The sequence below is a fragment of the Epinephelus fuscoguttatus genome, linkage group LG23 (assembly GCF_011397635.1).
Source record: "Epinephelus fuscoguttatus linkage group LG23, E.fuscoguttatus.final_Chr_v1".
Classification (NCBI taxonomy): domain Eukaryota; kingdom Metazoa; phylum Chordata; class Actinopteri; order Perciformes; family Serranidae; genus Epinephelus; species Epinephelus fuscoguttatus.
Window position 1 is genome coordinate 26,827,950 of NC_064774.1, and position 18,940 is coordinate 26,846,889.

The window sequence follows — 18,940 nt, forward strand, 5'->3', positions numbered from 1 at the left end:
TCAATAGCAGCGAGTTTGAAATGCATATTTTGTGTTATTTGCTTTCAATACCTTTGAAAGTGAACTGAATGACTAGCAGAGCATGTTGGGTAGCAATGTCGAACTGAGCATGTGCACTACTTTGATAGGTTTAGTCAGCAGAGGGCGCTGTTGAATAATAGAGGCACTACATGACTGTACAGCAGCAAATGATTTTGAAATGGGACCATTCTTCACATACTGCAAACTTCTATGAAGACTATATTATTCCTCAGAATATATTTCATCCGCTGTCGACATAGAAACGAAAGTGGACGACAGAAATACAGAGGAAATGTGGAGATAAAAAGAACATGTTGCAAGTGTGTATGATCTGGAGCTATCCAATCTGGAATTAATTCAATGGAAAATAATACAGAAAATGTGACAACATTAAAAGTTATAGTATTTAATAGAAGTATAGTTTTTCCACATTGAAGACAGTACAGATATGTGGATCTGCATGTGATCAAACTCACTGAATACAAGAGGCCAAACTAAGGAAAACTAACATTGAAGTTATAAAGATGAAAGAAGCAAACAAGACACAACGAATTCAACGTAATGTAATGTGGGGTGGTTACAACATTTTACAAAGCACTTGTTGCATGGCAGCTATAACACAGTATTCATACTGTTCAAAACATTTCATTTAATTTTTTATTTACACAGGAAAGGAATTCAAAGTAACATTATATTACATTATACAAAATATAAACAGAAACAATCAGCAGAGGCAAATCGACAAAACATAGGCAGCTACATAGACATGTCAGAGTAGCGGGCTGAAGTGGAGTGAGAAAAATGGGATATGGGATTCAAATCAGTAGTTGCAGGTATGTCCCTCTATCAGATAGCGTGTTTGAAAAGTGTATTAGAGGTTATTGCTCTAATGTAGTATGGCATCTCCTTCCGAGTCTTAGTGTAAGTGGGACAAAATGATCTCTGACCATAATTGTTTTTGTAATGTGTTGGAAGTAGTGCAGCAAGTGTGGGATTGGAGTTGTTAAGGATCTGAAAATAGAATTTCATGTGCATGCTTTGAATACAGGTATAATTGATAGTATAACTACCACAACTATTAATATCAGTGTTGAGACCTCTAATAATAGTAATATTTATAATGATTATTATTAATATCTATACACTCATTCATGGATTTGGAGTTGTAGTTGCTTAAAATGACCACTACAGTACAACAAACACTCATTTTATTTGTGCATTGGATCAAAAGTTGTACTTCTGATGGATAAATAACCACTTAAAACTAATTGATGTGCTCAAAACTATTTTATTGTGTTATAAAGCAATAGGGTTGAAACTTTCAAAACAAAATTACAAAGTGCTTTACAATAATACATCTAAACGTACATCAACGAACATCATACAATAGTATAAGAAGTAACAATAAATACCATCAGTTCAGATAAAGCCAAACAATTGAGGTGAGTTTTAAGAGGCGGTTAAAAAGAGCGCACTGAGTTTGTTCCACTGCTGAGGGGCCCGGACAGCACTAGGTCACCTAGTTGAGCCTTGTGGGAGGATCTCAGGCAGCAGTCAGGCTCATTGGGAATTAATAAATCACAGATAAAGGCAGGAGCCTGACTATTCAAGGCTTTCAAATTAAGCAGTAAAATCTTAAACATATATATGTATGAACAACCATCATTATTTTAGTATTTGTAATGCAACAACAACAACCAAAATGGCATGGGGTATCACCAATTTCAAGTGACCTCATGTTGTTTGTGTTAATATGATTGTCACAATAAAGTGTAAAGCATCCCTTTTAAAACAAAATACTCTGTAAGTAAGGGAAAGATAAAAAAAAAAGAGCTTTAAAGGTGAACAAAAACAGCTGATGTTTATAACTTGCCATATTTGACAGCTTTTTTAAAGTCATTAGTGTTCTAAATTTTATTTTCATTTTAGGATCAGTCATATCCTTATCTTGTAAAGGTTAGGTACAGGCATAAGTGTAGATTCTGAGGGGATGCAGACCCTCAATATTTGGAACGTGCATTTCTCACCACCTTTAAAAACAAAGCGCTTTCATGAAAAAATTAAAAACATTTCCACCATAACTTGATGCAGAAACAGCACAAATTTGTGCATAGAAATTCACCATAATGCTGGAAATTAAGCATATGAGGCGCACATTTTTCTGGCACAGGACCCCCAAATGTGGCTGCAAGAGGAACCATCTCTGATACCAGTATGTATAGCAGAGGAACTTTGGTCTAATGTACGGTACTTACATCAGTGTGGATTTATGAGACAAGTTAGAACATGCACACAGCCCGACAGAAGCCTGTGCAGAGATGCATGGCTGCATAGACATCATAGGAGCAGATAAATCAACTGTTCAGCCAATAGATCCACTGTGAGCTGCTACTGCTTTGCATACTGCGCCTCTGTCCAACTGACATTACACTTTATTATGACAGCAACACCAATACAGGATGACACATTAACCAGAACATTCATTCACTCATCACCACATGAAATTTCTTCATTCACAGTGGCGTGTGACAAACAGGACATGATGAGGAAATGACCCTGTTGTGTTTTATTTCCCATCTACTACAGCTGTGCGACGATGCATCTGTTTTGCACCTGCGTCCTATCTTATTCCCTGCTGATGGCGTCCCCCCAGGTGAGTGCCAGTGTGTCGAACAGCTTCAAAGACTGCAGCCATTTTTTCTACATGCAGACACCACCTGTGGGGATGAAGGGAACCAGTCCCAGGAGGATATGCCAGAAGTATGCAGACAAGCTGCGCTATGCCACGTTGTATGACAGCAGACGCCACCTCCCCCTCTACTCAGCCTATATCTTTAAGAAGTCTGATGGGAAGAGGAGGATGGACACACCATGGATGTATGAGCCACAGGTAGAGACTAATGTTGTTAGTTTATCTGTCACTTCACATCACCAAACTGCTTTAGAGGACAGGACATTTTTTACTCAGATTGGCTTGCTGCCATTTTGCCAGTTGCTCTGGGCAGAATTTGGTAAAGAGGAAAAAGGCTGTTTGGAGCTCCTACCCAAAAACCAACCAGCAATTCCCACCTGGTTGACCCACCTGTCAATCACCCAAAAATGTCCCTTAGCACACTTCTTTTAGGAAGGAATAGCTTTAGATAAAGGAATAGGAACATGCCATTAAATAATTAATAATTAATAATTTAATAATATGGGGTGCCGTTTGTAAAGTGTCTCACGCTGAAAATAACATCAACATTTTGCCACATTTAGCTTCAAACAATGTTTTAAAAAGTATTGTGATTTTTTTAACGTCACCTTTTACCACATTTACAGCAATATTTGTTAACTTAGAAATATATTAAATAGTTAAATCTAAATATTAAATGTGTCACCTAAATGTTAAATCTAAATATTAAATCTAAATCTAAATGCTAAATCTAAATCTAAATCTAAATGTTAAATCTAAATATTAAATCTAAATCTAAATGCTAAATCTAAATCTAAATCTAAATGTTAAATCTAAATATTAAATCTAAATCTAAATGCTAAATCTAAATCTAAATATTAAATCTAAATCTAAATGCTAAATCTAAATCTAAATCTAAATGTTAAATCTAAATATTAAATCTAAATCTAAATGCTAAATCTAAATCTAAATCTAAATGTTAAATCTAAATATTAAATCTAAATCTAAATGCTAAATCTAAATCTAAATATTAAATCTAAATCTAAATCTAAATGTTAAATCTAAATGTTTTGGGTGAAACTAAATATTTAGTTAATATGCAAATTCACACTGCCGGTCACCGGAAGTACCAAAATAAAAGCTCGAGATGGTCAGACTGTGTTTATAGAATCAAATAACGAATTAAAACCAACTTATCGGGGGAAATGAACACTTGAACATACATTAGCGTGATAATAACTACCTAAAATAACAAGAAACGTGTTTGGAGAAATTTTATTTGATGTGTACTTTGAGCTGTTAGTGTCCCTTCTGAAGGAATCACCTTGTTGTTTACAAATACTTCCAGGTAGAAAACCAGCGGAGTTTAGCAACATATATATATGCATATCTCACATTTTCACGTCACTATATCACCGTTTAGACTAATCTGGTGTTTGTAAAGTCTATAAACACAATGATTGAACAAACATTACTATCACGTTCTGAAATTAATAACGTGGTTATCGTAGATTAGTGGGGCTAACTGTTAGCTGTTAGCCCCGTTAGCGGTGTCTGTAATGACTCATTAACTCTAAACGGTCCGTGAAGAAAATATTTTTTTCCAGCGGATGTCTTAGTTACAACATGATTGAGCTAACTGGAGTAGTTTAATGTCGTATCCGACAATGGGAGACATTTAACAGATGACGTCCTGATAGCTTTGCTGCTGCTGCTGCGGCTGTGGCCACTGGTGCTTTCTAGACATCGTGATTTCCCAAAACTGAATAAATACCACACATCGCAACACAAAACTGCTTTGCTAGATCAATCATGTTGTAACTAAGACATCCGCTGGAAAAAAATATTTTTTTCACGGACCGTTTAAGAGTTAATGAGTCATTACAGACACTGCTAACGGGGCTAAGAACTGACGGTTGTTAGTTTATCTTAGGTTGTTAATCCCTCCGAAGGGACACTAACAACTCAAAGTACACGTCAAATAAAATTTCTCCAAACACGTTTCTTGTTATTTTAGGTAGTTATTATCACGCTAATGTATGTTCAAGTGTTCATTTCCTCCGATAAGTTGGTTTTAATTCGTTATTTGATTCTACAAAGTCTGACCATCTCGAGCTTTTATTTTGGTACTTCCAGTGACCGGCAGTGTGAATTTGCATATTAGCTAAATATTTAGTTTCACCCAAAACATTTAGATTTAACATTTAGATTTAGATTTAGATTTAATATTTAGATTTAACATTTAGATTTAGATTTAGATTTAGCATTTAGATTTAGATTTAATATTTAGATTTAACATTTAGATTTAGATTTAGATTTAGCATTTAGATTTAGATTTAATATTTAGATTTAACATTTAGGTGACACATTTAATATTTAGATTTAACTATTTAATATATTTCTAAGTTAACAAATATTGCTGTAAATGTGGTAAAAGGTGACGTTAAAAAATTCACAATACTTTTTTAAACATTGTTTGAAGCTAAATGTGGCAAAATGTTGATGTTATTTTCAGCATGAGACACTTTACAAACGGCACCCCATATAATAATACCATTTAGATAAAAAGACATGAGATGTATCATGATATAATGTCTGTAAACTGAGTACCGTTACATAGCTAGCGCTAGCAGGTGGTTAGCTTAGCTTAGCACAGAGACAGCTAGCCTACACTAATACCACATATAAAGAACACATCTCCACTTCATCCCACTGTACAAAAATTAAGCCAAAATATCCCTGATAAGGCTGCTGCCATCTTGGAATGATGACATCATTTGGAGATGGCGTTTTCGCAGCGGCGAGCTCGGGGGTGTCAAGCTCCTGCCGTCTGACCAGTTGCGAGCAGCGGCATTTATCGTGAGCACTCTGATTCGCACATGTAGCTGTCACTCCTTTCATAGCATCAAATAACAATTTAAAACAAACTTATCAGAAAAATGAACACTTGAAAATGCATCAGCATGACAAGAACTACCCAAAATGCATGGGTGCAGATCTGATGACAAGTTTGGGGGGGACACAATCAGTTGTGATTTTTGCAAATCATGCCCACAGAGCGCTTAAGATTGCCAGCATATTTCATGATTTCATAGAGGCTCATCACCATCACCAAGTCATTCAAAAAGCACTACAAAGAGAATCATATGCTTACCTTTACTGTTTATTTCTCTTAAACAGCCAGTAGTACATGGAACCAGCCATCACCCTCCTTTTCACTGCTTTGCTGTTAGTTAATGCTACTTCTAGTTTCAGGGTCTCAGACATGTTATGTCCACTCACGTTCTTATCTCTCGCCTCTCACAGATTCCCATTTCTGCTCATCATCTTCCCTTTCTCCAAGTATATAGGACTACTGTATACATTTGTTCAATTTCAATCATTTAAGCTATTTAGAACTGGGGGGGACAATTTGTGTTTTTCAGAATTTGGGGGGGACATGTCCCCCCCATCCCCCCCCGGGATCTGCACCCATGCCAAAATGACAGAAATCATCTTTGGGAAAAATATATTTGACCTGTGCTTTGATCTTTCAGTTTGGCCCTGTCCTATCCACTAATAGCCACAAGGGGGCAGTCAAAATGTGTTGGCTTCACTTCGCAGGAGCTGTCATGTCATCCATCTTCCTGATGCACTCCAGAGCCTACACTTACAAAACATAAATATTGGCTGTACAAACACAAGATCTTCTCATCTAACTCTTGGCAAGAATGCGAATGAGCATATTTCCCAAAATGGTGAACTAGTCTTTTAGGTGCTAAAAACATTATTTGGCTTTTTATAGTCTCAGCAGTTAGTAAAACTAACCTATCAGTGTCCATACACAGCCATGACTCCAAAAGGGAAATATATAAAGTGGCTCAGCTCAAACCACACAGCGCTATTCCCACCAGTCAGCAGCAGGGGGCGCCCATGTTGTTGCACAGGACAAGAGAAAGACCATGGGTGTGTAGAGAGAAAGGCAGTTGGAGAGAGAGGGACAGTAAATCTAGCACATGACAAGAGGGGTGTATTTGTTTAAGCGATGAGTTCAAATATCAACCATCTTTCGTCAGAATAAATATGCTTTTTTGAATAGGCCAAGTGTCTTGGCCTTTGAGAAACAGTCACTTTCAAAATTATAAACACCACTTTTCTTTCCTCTCTGTTCCCTGTTCAGTTGGTTTCCGATGATGAGAGTGGCAACATGAGAGCACTTCCCCTCACTGAAGACACTCCCCCCCTGATTGAGGACACCCAGGCCGTGTTGGAGGACTACACAGATGCTGTAGAATATAGACGTGGTCCACTGAATCCTGACCTGCACCAATCAGAGCCCGATGACAAATCCTCCACATATACTCTGACCAATGTCGTCCCATTAATCACACACTTCTTGGATGCTTCATGGAACCCATATTTGGAGATCATCCGCCGCCGCCTCAACAACTTCTGCCATGGCAAATCTTTCATGGTGACAGGGGTGACTGTTTCTGGGGTGACCATCCAGCGAGATCACAGGGACCGTGTGGCAATCCCAAAACACTTATGGCTGGCTTACTGCTGCCCGCGGTTTGACCGTAACTCTCCATATGAGGTGAGGTTCATGTTCCCTAGTTATGGGGGCTATGCACTGAATGAACAGACTGACCACAGTGTGGTGGAAGTCCCTCTGAAGACTCTGGAGAGCTTCCTGAAGAGTCAGACAGACATAGACAGCGACCTGAGTATTTTCTACAAGGGCTGTGTGTCAGAAAACACCTTCAGGAAGAAGAGAGAACTGACCAGTGTTTCAGTATGATCGGACATCTTGAACTGGATACACAGTTTACGATAAAGCTTATAATGAAATGCATGTATAACCATGACTAACTCAAATAAACTTTAAGAGTTTCACGTGGAACAAAATAAATTGGACTTATATTAAGGAGGGAATGAACCATTCTGTGACTTACATAACTCTTTATTTTGCAGGTTAAATGGTCTCTTTAAATTGTATGGGAGAATGAGCCATAGTACAGATGACTATAAGCACTGCTAAAGGACATAAGGTGTAACTGCACGTTAACTGCACATTAATTTGCACACTATAGTATCACATTTTTAGGGATTTACAAGACTCTAATTCTAAAAAAAAAAAATCCAAATTAACGCAGCAGAGCCTGGGCAACCTGACTTTACTGTCAAGTATCAGCCACCTCCCAGAACTCCAGATCCGACATTTCCCATCATGCAACTTTAATTTATACATTCATGTTATGTGTATTTCAAAGATGAGAAACTTCACATTTAGGTTATATCAGATTATGCCTTAGTGTGAAAAACTGCCTATACTGTAGGGCAGTGCTGAACAAAGAAGGCTTTAATATTTAGCAACATTTATAAGAAAACACTGTTTATGAGAAATATCTCTAACACAGGTGGGGTATATACTGTGTGTGTGGAAAAAGGCAACGTGATGTCACAGACATAGATGAAATCAGCATGACCTCTTAGCACCGCATTATGTGGTAGCGGCAAAGTTGGGTTTAGATATCAATATAAGTTTGTGTTTTTGGTTAACATGACTGTGTGTGTTACATACGGGGCGGCATAGCTGGTTTAAGGCTGAAAAAAACTATGTTAGGTTTAAAAAAAAGTATGGATGTAAGAATGTCGTAAAGCGACGTAGCCCACAGTCTATGTTGACTTTCAGTTTCACATGAAACACAGACAGCAGTCTCTCAGGTAAAAGTCCTATGCTTGTTTGATGGATGCACCACACTGATGTTCTTCCTATACAGACTTTCTTACTCTTTATACGATTTATGGGGTCATAGCATTAATCACTGCCCTCTGCATGATGTCGTTGAACCAGGGAATGCTAGCATGTAATTTCAACACATTACGTGCCACCACCATGTAATGCAGTGTTAAGAGGCCAGGGTCATTTCATGTGTTTCTGTGAGACCAGGTTGGAAAAATGTGCTAAAACTCACAAAACCATGCTTCACAAAAAGGCCAGAACCACAGCTCTGAAAACATTTTTTATTCATCTTCATCTTTTTCATCTTTCATCACATTTCTTGAACCCAATGAGTACCTCTGACACTCTGTGGATCACCCTGAAGCAGGAGTTATTTAGCATTTAACAGGATTATCACCAAATGAAATATACCATGTTAGAAAACATCTTTCGTTACCCTCAGTAGTCCACTATACTCTTCACCTCTATACATGACATTGGATATGTTTGGGTCCATGGTTGTGAATGGATTACGAATTAATGAAATTTAGAACAGCCTATGGTTATGTTTGTTGTCCATCTATTGAAATTGTGAAAAAAAAAATCCTGACAATGTTTTAGATTAATAACATGTTGGTAAAAAAAAACATGAATAAAAAAACAACAACTTTTGTTTTGTTTTTGCATAATGTGTTAAGAGTGCACTGTCTATGGAGTCTCTAGTGTTCCAAACTAAATTTCATGTTATCCTCTCTCATGCCCTAATATGTAGCGAAATCATCTCACATTTAAAACCCTGTCTTTGTTTTCATAAGTAATCTGTAAAATTATGGTCCACTGATCAGTTTCTTCAGATTTCTTTATAAGTACACATTGCAAATCGTACTTTTTGGGGAGGAGTTCATGTCAAATTTGTTACCCAAAAGTTTAAAAAAAAAAAAAAAGCAGGCCAAAGGGACTTACGCATTTGGATAAGTTAACGACTGTCAGGGAGGAAGTTTATCCCTCTGTGAGCAATTTAACAGCTGCATATTGGCTTCACTGTTTGAGTAAGATACACTGTTGCAGTTAAGTCAAATGCTATGTGGAGTCGGCTGAACCCTGACCAGCATAAGTCCAGCTCAGTGGACTAGCCCTTCGCCTACACTCTTACAATGCACCCCTGGATGCTGATTTTCAACACACTCTATATTGCAAAACATCTGCTTCCAGCTCAGTGAACTCTGCCGAGGCTACGCATATGTAATCGCTGGATTATGGGTCAATACATGATAGATGACACAGTGTCAATGTCAGTGTCATGTGAGTTGACTGCTGATCCATCTTTGATGCCTTGAAACTCAAAAACAAGTTGCCCTTGTTGCACTCCAGCATAAAATGTTCCTATATTCTCTTTAAAATTTGAAGTTGATTCAAATATTGACACAACATTTTCCCACATAGTTCGTGATGATGTCAATATATTCTGTTTCTGCTTATGCTAGTGCTTCATTTAAGCCATATAACATTTATGAGTATACATTCTAATCCAAGATACAGGAATTAAAAAAATGTCTGAATGTCTAGTGCACCACTTGTGATTCAGCATGATATACATGGCAATCTTTGAAAACCATTAGGACTTGACAAGAAGTGTACATAAAGTTTTGTGTATTTCAGGTTTGGTTGACAGCAGCAGTGTGTGGGTTTGAAAAACTTAAGAAGCAGGAGCTAACCTTTGTCGTACCCACCAATGAGACAAACATTGATGTCTTTGCTTGTGGCTGCTTACTGAAGCTGCTTCTATAGTGGGTGGACCTGCTGAGGTATAAGAAGTGCTAGGGGTGGAGCCAGAAGTTGTAAACATTCGGGGCTCGGGCCAAATCTAGGGGGTCTAAGAGGCATTTTTACCCCCAGAGGGATTTTTCCCAAATATGGCAGCTATATGCAATATATTTCAAGCCTTTTAAGAAAAGATAAGTCTTAAAATCTGTACATCATTGCACCCCCTGTTTTGGCATAGCATGCTGCTTGTCTAATCCAGGGAGCACCTCAAAAGCAACACATTGCATATTGTTGCAATACATTTACAGAACCTAATGACTCTAAAACAGCCCACTGAATGCAGTGACTTGAGGTAGAGGTACAGGAACACCACTTTGTCAAACAAACCACACATAGAGCTGCATGATCACCATTTATGGACTTTTGCATTTTAGAAAAGAAAAAAGAATATCATCTGCTGACTTCAGCGCAAATGTAACAGGTAACGAGAGCCTTCATAGAACTGTAATGGAATAAGAAGTACAATATTTGTCTTTCAAATATAGTGAAGTCAAAGTAAAAAGATCCCAAAAAATAATACTCAAGTAAAGTGCAGATATTCAAAAACTGTAAGTGCAGTACTTAGGTAAATGCACTGTGTTACTGTCCACCACTGCTTACAACTAAATGTTATTCTACGTCAAGATGATGTTGGCATGAGTTGTTTGGCAGATGTTGGCTTTGGTTACATAACAACACAACTTAAACCAACAAAATATCAGTGTCATCTGTTGTCAGTATTCTCCATCAAACTGAAATTGGCATTAAACGTCGTCCTAATATTGAATTTTTGTCACCCGACATTACAACCTAAATTCAACCAAATACAAACATCTACAGTAACTCTGTTGGTGGTCAGCTGGGTACATTTGAACCCGTGTCATAATAATTCTGGCTGCTCTAACTGCAAATCAAGGAGCCCTTATAATGCCAATGAAATTTGTCTTTAAATTAGAAATTAGAAAGCTGTTATTGTCATTGTATTTGCAGGATACAATGAAATTTGGAGTGCCACTCCTTGTTGGTGCATAAGAGTAAAAAAGAAAAAAGGACACTTTGCATACAATATTAAAAACATTAACCACACTGCCAAAAACACATTGCACATAATATAAAATGGTAGCTATAAAGTGCCATAGCCAATGAATATAAAGTGCCAGAGTCAGCAGATTTCCCAGTCCACAGCAATTATTGCACAAATCCCGGTAGTTATTGCCATGGAGAGCTAGAACTAGGAACTAAAAATAGAAAGCCTTTATTGTCATTGCATAGCAATACAACTGAACTAGTTGTGACACTCAAGTGATGCATTCCAACACCAACAAAGAATATAAAAAACACAAGACACAGGACATTCAGAGTTCAATAACTCTTAAGTGAATATCAGGCCAACAAAAGAACATTCACTCAATTATATTAAAATTCTTTAGGGAATAGCATCGTAGTACTAACAACATGGGCACATATTATTATCTGAATGACACAAAGTTAAAAGTATTTTGAAAATCTTTAAAGCTTTTGAGAAAACCTTTGGGGCTGGGGCCCCAGGAGCCACCCACCCTCTCCGCCTCTGACAACCGTATTGTTTTGCATTTTGAGTCCTGATTATAGACAGCAGAGTGTGAAACCTGTGTTAGCCGTTTCACTGAGTTTCATGGGCAGCTAAAGAGACACATTCAGTTATTTGTAGCGGCTCACAGAGACATACTTGACCTGAATTTGACTGTTTTCATCACAGTGACATTAAAGCTCTCCTGACAATGGCACGTTGGGTGCAGGCTTTCCTGCTTGTCAACATAGCAACATCAGTAGTGAGAGGGAGAGTGGAGAAAGAGCTGTCACCAGAGTGCAGAGAATTCCTCTACATGGGAACACCACCGACTGGGCTGGAGCACCACTCCCTCCAGTTCATTTGTCAGCGTTACAACAAGAGGCCACGCTATGTGACGCTGTACAACATCGTGGACCACATACCTGTGTACTCTGCCTACACTTTCAAACGCTCAGATGGGGAGAAATGCGTGGATGTCCCATGGATGTATGAACCTCAGGTAAAGAAAAATCAAGGATGGAGAATAAGTTGCTAAGAAAGTCTTTTAACTTTACCAGCATGTTATCAGTTCTCAAAATTTTAAAAAAAATATGTAGATGTTGTATGATCTTCATCTTTCTCATTTGCACTGGATCTGTCTGTCTGCCTCCACAGCTATCCACAACCTCTGATACTGATGAGATGCAGCCATTCCCAAGTGGTTACATGCACATGAATTTTGAAGACGCCCAAGCTGTTCTGGATGATTACACAAATGCCATCTTTTACGAGCGTGGCACCCTCAACCCGGATGAGCACCAGGATGAACCTGATGACAAGGCCTCCACCTACACCCTCACCAATGTCGTGCCTGTGGTGCCCGACTTCAACAACGGAGTCTGGAACGATCAGGAGCACATCATCCGCAAACGGCTTAACAACTACTGCCGCGGAACAGCGTACATCGTCACAGGCATCACCACCTCGGGGAAGATGATCCGCCGGGAAAACATCAATCGCGTAGCAGTGCCCACATACTTGTGGTCCGCTTATTGCTGCGTTGACTATGATCACAATGCACCTTATAACGAGCGCTATAAGTTCCCATCTTTTGCTTACTATGGCTTGAATGAGGAGGACAACGAGGTGGTGGAAATCAGCGTTCAGAAGCTGAAGGAGTTCCTCAAGAAGACAACCTTTGTAGACCACAACTTTCAGATCTTTGTGGATGACTGTGTCCCACCAGCATCCAGTAAAATTGAATAGTAAAATTTGGCCAAAAGGCAGCAATGTGCCATTTCGCCTTTACTATCTCATTCTGTTTCTTCCTCTTCAATAAATCTTTTTCACAGCAGACATTTTGACTTGTCATGGTAAGAAAAGCACAGGTGAAACATTAACAATGACACTGTTCAAGTGTCCTGGTAAGCCGTGACAGTGTGACAGTGAGCCAGCATGCAAGACCTATGCTTATCCTGCTGTCATATGTCAGAATGTCTCCTGTGACAAAGGTCTATTGAAAGAGCTCAACAATGGAGTTTGTAAACACGTAGAGACTGCATTCTTTAGCGATGCTCTTACTGTAATTTGAACACTATATTCGAACACAACTGGATATTGAAAAAATGTAACAAAATCGACCTGCTTGTTCTAATTTGCAGCAATAAACCATTGCAAACTGTAATCAACATGTGTTTGAAGCTTTATTTCGACACATTCAAGAACATTTCTGTGATATAAATATTGCTTATTATCATTTACAAAAGTACATTTACATGAAAACTGTAAGCCTACCTCCTCTTTTGTGATTGCTTTTATGCCCTTTGCCTTCTCTTTCTCCTAGTGCACAACATGAAACAATCACATACTACATTACAGCACCAGCATTATAATTGGGAACTAAAATTCACCTTAAGACATTTACCACAGACCCTAATGGTAAAAGGACCTGCACTTTTATAGTGCCTTTCTTGTCGTCTGACCACTCAAAGTGCTTTTACAGTACTTGTCACAATTACCCATTCACACACATTTATGATAGCCAAGGCTACCATATAAGTAGGACATTCACACACAGCTCCCAGTGGCTGTGTTCACCATCTTCCCCAAGGGTTCTTCAACATGCGGACTGGAAGAGCCAGAGGTTGAACCACCAATCTCCTTTTTAGTGGATGACCCACTGTACCTCCTGAGTCACAGCTGCCCTACTCTAGATCAAAAGTATTCATACAAAGTGAAATGGAGAAAATGAACTTAAAGGGCTGAGGATGGTCTGGAAATTGAGATCCTATAGTTTTGTTTTTTACTCCCCTAAGCCACAGCTGAAACAGATGGCTGCTTGCATTCAAATAAAAAGAACTGTTGTGTGAAACTGGAGGAGAAAAGAAGAGATCGATCGATTTGATCTTCTTCTCTAACACTTTTTTTCTAACACATTTCTCCCTGACCTGTATTTTTTACGTTCTCTTTCACTCTCACTCTGTAACCCTCCGTCTCAACACAAAAAGTAAAAATGAAAAAATTAAACTGAATGCAAAATGTAATTTCTAAAGCTAGTTGTGCACTAGAGTATCAAGTCAGCATCATTTTTCCTCTGCTGTTCACAGTAATAAAATGCTCTCCATGATAGATAACATTCACTGCTTTTAAATGACTGCTACGACACTTGTGGAACTTTGCATATATGGAAAAGATTTTACAATGGGAGACCAGTTTGCTCAAAGTACAGATGACTCAAGAAGGGAAATGATGAGTAGGGTGGCTGTGGCTGTGACAGAGGCTGTACATGCAGTGGTGTGTTACAGGTGAGAAAGACACATACGAGCAGACTTAGAGAGGTCTAAAAGGGCGTAAGATTGACGGAAAGAGAGCTTCCATGATGACACGTACATCAGAGAACTGTGCCTTACCCCTGACAGCTGTCGTCGCCATGCTGACCTGTGTGTTGCTTCAGGGGGCCCAGGCAGGAGTGGTGGGGGACTTCAACCATGTGGAGCGCTGTAAGGACTCTCTGTACATGGGCACTCCACCTCGAGGGTACCTCAGCAACTCTTTTACGAAGATCTGCCAGAGGTATGAGGATAAACCCCGGTACATCACGTTGTATGACCCCCACAAACACATCCCCATCTATTCTGCCTATACATTCAAGAAGTCAGATGGGGAGAAGAAGGTGGACTTCCCATGGATGTTTGAGCCCCAGGTAAGTGTTCTTTCAAGCAAGTCTTTGCAAGTCCTAAAGTTAGTCTGGATTTACTTGAAGTCTGAGTTTCAACCCAAATCCATTGTAGATTGTTTGTGAATATAGATGCAGTATACTAGGGGTACTCAACTTGCTTTGCCTGGGGGCCACTTTTAAAAACATGACAGAAGGCAAGGGACAGGTTGCAGCAGCATTGCATAGGTCAGGTGTACACAGGGACATTTCTAGGATTTGAGGACATTTGGGACTTACCTTGGACCTCTGTCAGGGGTTCTGAAGGATCTTCCCCTGGCATTTCTTTTTAAATAAACAAGCCCTACAGTATGTTGATGCGTTTTTATATTGTCTTGCACCTTATTTACATTGAAAGTACAAAAAATCCCAGTGTGAATCATTTTTATTTATTGTGAATTACAAAATGGTTGGGTTAGGGTTGAGTATCACTGCATTATACTAGATAATACTTGAGTCACAAATTTGATGACTTTAGATTTTACTTGACAAAATCAAAAAAGGCTTTGAACTCTATGCAAAACATGCCTGTTGAAAATTACAGACAGAGATGCAGAAATTTCTAACACACTTGTAACAAACAAATAAAGATTTTTAAAAGCATTCATGATTTTTGGAAATTTAAGATGCTGTTTTTGGCTGTACCTTTGGTGAAGACTTGTTTAGGACTCAAAACTCAAAGTTTAGGACTTGGGACTTGACTTGGGACTTGAGTGCAAAGACTTCTGTATTGTGCCATATCATAGCTAATATCATAAGACACCTATTTGTACACATTTATCAAGAATTTAAAAAACACAATTGCTTCATATATTCAACCCAGCAAGTGGTGTAGTACGCTTGGGCCACTATGTTACTGTTGCTACTGGCAATAAAGTAAGCCTGAGATAAGCTACTTTATTGGCTATGACTGGCATTTCAATGAGATAGTGCTGCCTTGACCATTTATGCTCTGATACGTAGTTATACAAATTTGTCATTTGCAAATGTTTTTTATGAATGTGGCAAATTGTCTGAATGTGAAAAAGTCTCTGAATGACAAGTAATTGATTATTTTTAGCTTTTCAGAGGTAAGAAACCTGTCAGCTACATGTTCAACAACATTGTGCTTCTCCTTCTCGCTTTCCCTCCATAGCTGGCCTCAGAAAAGAGCAGCAGTAACATGGAGCCCTTCCCCCAATCTTCAAGCATGCATATGAACTTTGAGGACACCCAGGCAGTCCTGGAGGACTACGCTGATGTGGTTCAGTATGAACGTGGCCAGCTAAACCCTGACGAGCATCAGGCAGACCCTCTGGACAAAGCCTCCACCTACAGCTTGACCAATGTGGTACCCCAGTTCAGGGAGTTCAACATTGGTCCCTGGGCAGAACACCAGGACCTCATTCGCAAACGTCTCAACAACTACTGCCGCGGCAAAGCCTTCGTTGTCACTGGGGTCACCACCTCCGGACACACAATCCGTCGCAACAACCTGGACCGGGTGGCTGTACCGGAGTACATGTGGTCGGCCTACTGCTGCACCGAGTTTGACCAAAATGCTCCATACTTTGTGCGCTACAAGTTCCCTGTGTTTGCAGCTTATGGGCTGAACGATCGTGTCAACAACCACATGGTGGAAGTTCCTCTCAAGAACCTGGAGAAGTTTCTCAAAGGGAGGATGGATGTTGATAAGAACTTCCAGATATTCTATAATGACTGTGTGCCAGATAACTGAGATAAAGTGGGTGTGGTCTCTGTTATAATTCAAGTTAAACCTGTGTTAGAAATTTACTTTACCACTGTGAAAAGGTTTGGGGTTCTTGAAGCTAAAAATATACCTGAACTTAAGTTGTTTTGTCAAATCATATACTCTGTAAGCAATAAAATGGGGTATTGATTGGAGCCTGGGTTTTCTTTTTAACAGCTGCAAACAAGCATTTACTTATACTTGACATACTTGTTCTGAACTCTTAACACAGCAACACACCTACATTAAAAAATTAGGCAAATAGTTGTTTTTATGTACACTATCTCTATCAAAACACGGCAAACCAGACTGAACATCAAACCATTCTTTCAAAACACTGCCACAATTTTTATCCAAGAGGAATATATAGTCAATCATAGCATGACTTTCAAGGTACTCATAGTTAGAAGCATCTCAAAAACTCCATTATTTTCCACGTTTTAGTTCTACCTGCATACATTAGACAATATGAAATCCACTGTTTCATTATACTTTAAACTACTCTACGTTTTTTGGTTTAATGTCAAATTTGTGTATTTTGGCAACTTACTATCCAAAAGTGAATAAGTTATCTTTAATTTTATAGACATATATTTTGGCCTCATTTTAAAGGCTGAAATATAGTAAAGTGATGTTAATTCATCACCTACCAGACTTCTTATTTGTTTTAACACTTGATGATTATTAATGAAAAATCTCCTTGTCAATATTTTCTGGAAAAAAAAAAACACCAACAAAAACAAAACAATAGTCATCCCTACAACATGTTTGCATCAGAGAGGGTATTTGTTTAGAAATACTGTTATGTTTGATTGTTGTTGATCACTTGTTGATAAGGTCGTGCCAATCGCCAGTATAATCGATGCCTTTGCCAATGTCAAGGCAATATTTAGCTTGTTTTCCCATTAATGTAGGCTATTAAATTATTACAATGAATTTTCCCTGTCATTGTTTCACATTGGCATCCCACGATAAAACTGATACTTACAGCACAGACACAAACCAGGACTGAGAACTCTACAAGGTTGGTGTGTGTGGGGAAAGAGAAGTGGGGAGGAGAAACTGGAACATGGTCTTTTGAACGCAATGTTGATATTGATAACTTACTCGAAATGCTGCTTTGCCACTTTTTGACCCACCTACCTTAACCATAGTCCATGGTACTGAATGGAGCTGAGGAGAGATGGAGATAACACGCCATTCTGGTTCAGTTGTGCGTGCTATCCGTGGGCGTGATAAAATTTTTGCCCCAAATTCAATTTTTTCTTTGCAGCAATCCACAGAATAAGACAGGGAAGTGAAATTTTGGTCAATGAGGGAGAGTGAGAGAGCGCTGCATGACATAAGCAGACAGGAAGACACAATCTGCGTCTTTTAATGAAGCTGACTCATAATACCCTTTATTGTTTAGAGCAATTATGTATATCATATTGCCTATAATGGTCTAATGGTGCCTCTTGTAGTTGTGATTTATCTTAAATCGACATAGCTCATCATTATGATTATGAATGATGATCACTGGCTGTTTTTCTTTTGTTTTGTTGCCCCCTCCAGCGCCTGATGCCTGACACACAGCAGGTGTACAGTGACGATGGCTACGATGGTGCTGCATCAACATGCTAGCACTGTCAGTGGAACGTTTTCATGCACAAAATATTCTGTTTTTTGTTCTTATTCCAAAAAAGACAATATTCCCACTAAGCTGTTTACATGGCTAATTAAAATGAGTATTTTACTGATACTCTTACTTACACGCTGTGCATATAGAACAGTGAAACAGCTGGAGGAGCTTAATCATCATTTTGCTACTCTGCATCAAAATAGGATTTTAAAAAAAAATTCTTACCTGTGGTTAGCACTCTCGCCTCACAGCAAGAGGGTTGCCGGTTCAATCCCGGGCGTGGGAGCCCTTCTGTGCGGAGTTTGCATGTTCTCCTCGTGTCAGCGTGGGTTCACTCCGGGCATTCCGGCTTCCTCCCACAGTCCAAAGACATGCAGATTGGGGACTAGGTTAATTGATAACTCTAAATTGTCCATAGGTGTGAATGTGAGCGTGAATGGTTGTTTGTCTCTATGTGTCAGCCCTGCGATAGTCTGGCGACCTGTCCAGGGTGTACCCTGCCTCTCGCCCGATGTAGCTGGGATAGGCTCCAGCCCCCCCGCGACCCTCAAGAGGATGAAGCGGTTAGAAGATGAATGAATGAATGAATGAATGAATTCTTACCTGTGGCAGACTTGCTGGACCGTGTGAACACAGCCTCCCTCTT

At 39.1% G+C, this 18,940-nt stretch overlaps 3 protein-coding genes across 3 annotated transcripts; all 3 read left to right on the top strand.

Moving 5' to 3' along the window:
* The first annotated feature begins 2,500 nt into the window (after positions 1–2,500).
* Positions 2,501–9,468, top strand: si:dkey-85k7.11 (endonuclease domain-containing 1 protein). The gene is made up of 2 exons (XM_049568502.1): positions 2,501–2,911; positions 6,852–9,468. Exons 1-2 carry the CDS (start codon positions 2,618–2,620, stop codon positions 7,470–7,472), a joined length of 915 nt encoding a protein of 304 aa, XP_049424459.1. The 5' UTR covers positions 2,501–2,617; the 3' UTR covers positions 7,473–9,468.
* A 2,376-nt stretch (positions 9,469–11,844) lies between these two features.
* Positions 11,845–13,414, top strand: LOC125883882 (endonuclease domain-containing 1 protein-like). Its single transcript, XM_049568504.1, has 2 exons — positions 11,845–12,250; positions 12,406–13,414. Exons 1-2 carry the CDS (start codon positions 11,960–11,962, stop codon positions 12,994–12,996), a joined length of 882 nt encoding a protein of 293 aa, XP_049424461.1. The 5' UTR covers positions 11,845–11,959; the 3' UTR covers positions 12,997–13,414.
* Positions 13,415–13,530: 116 nt separating this feature from the next.
* si:dkey-85k7.10 (endonuclease domain-containing 1 protein) lies at positions 13,531–17,104 on the top strand. Its single transcript, XM_049568503.1, has 2 exons — positions 13,531–14,932; positions 16,080–17,104. Exons 1-2 carry the CDS (start codon positions 14,606–14,608, stop codon positions 16,659–16,661), a joined length of 909 nt encoding a protein of 302 aa, XP_049424460.1. The 5' UTR covers positions 13,531–14,605; the 3' UTR covers positions 16,662–17,104.
* Positions 17,105–18,940: the final 1,836 nt, after the last annotated feature.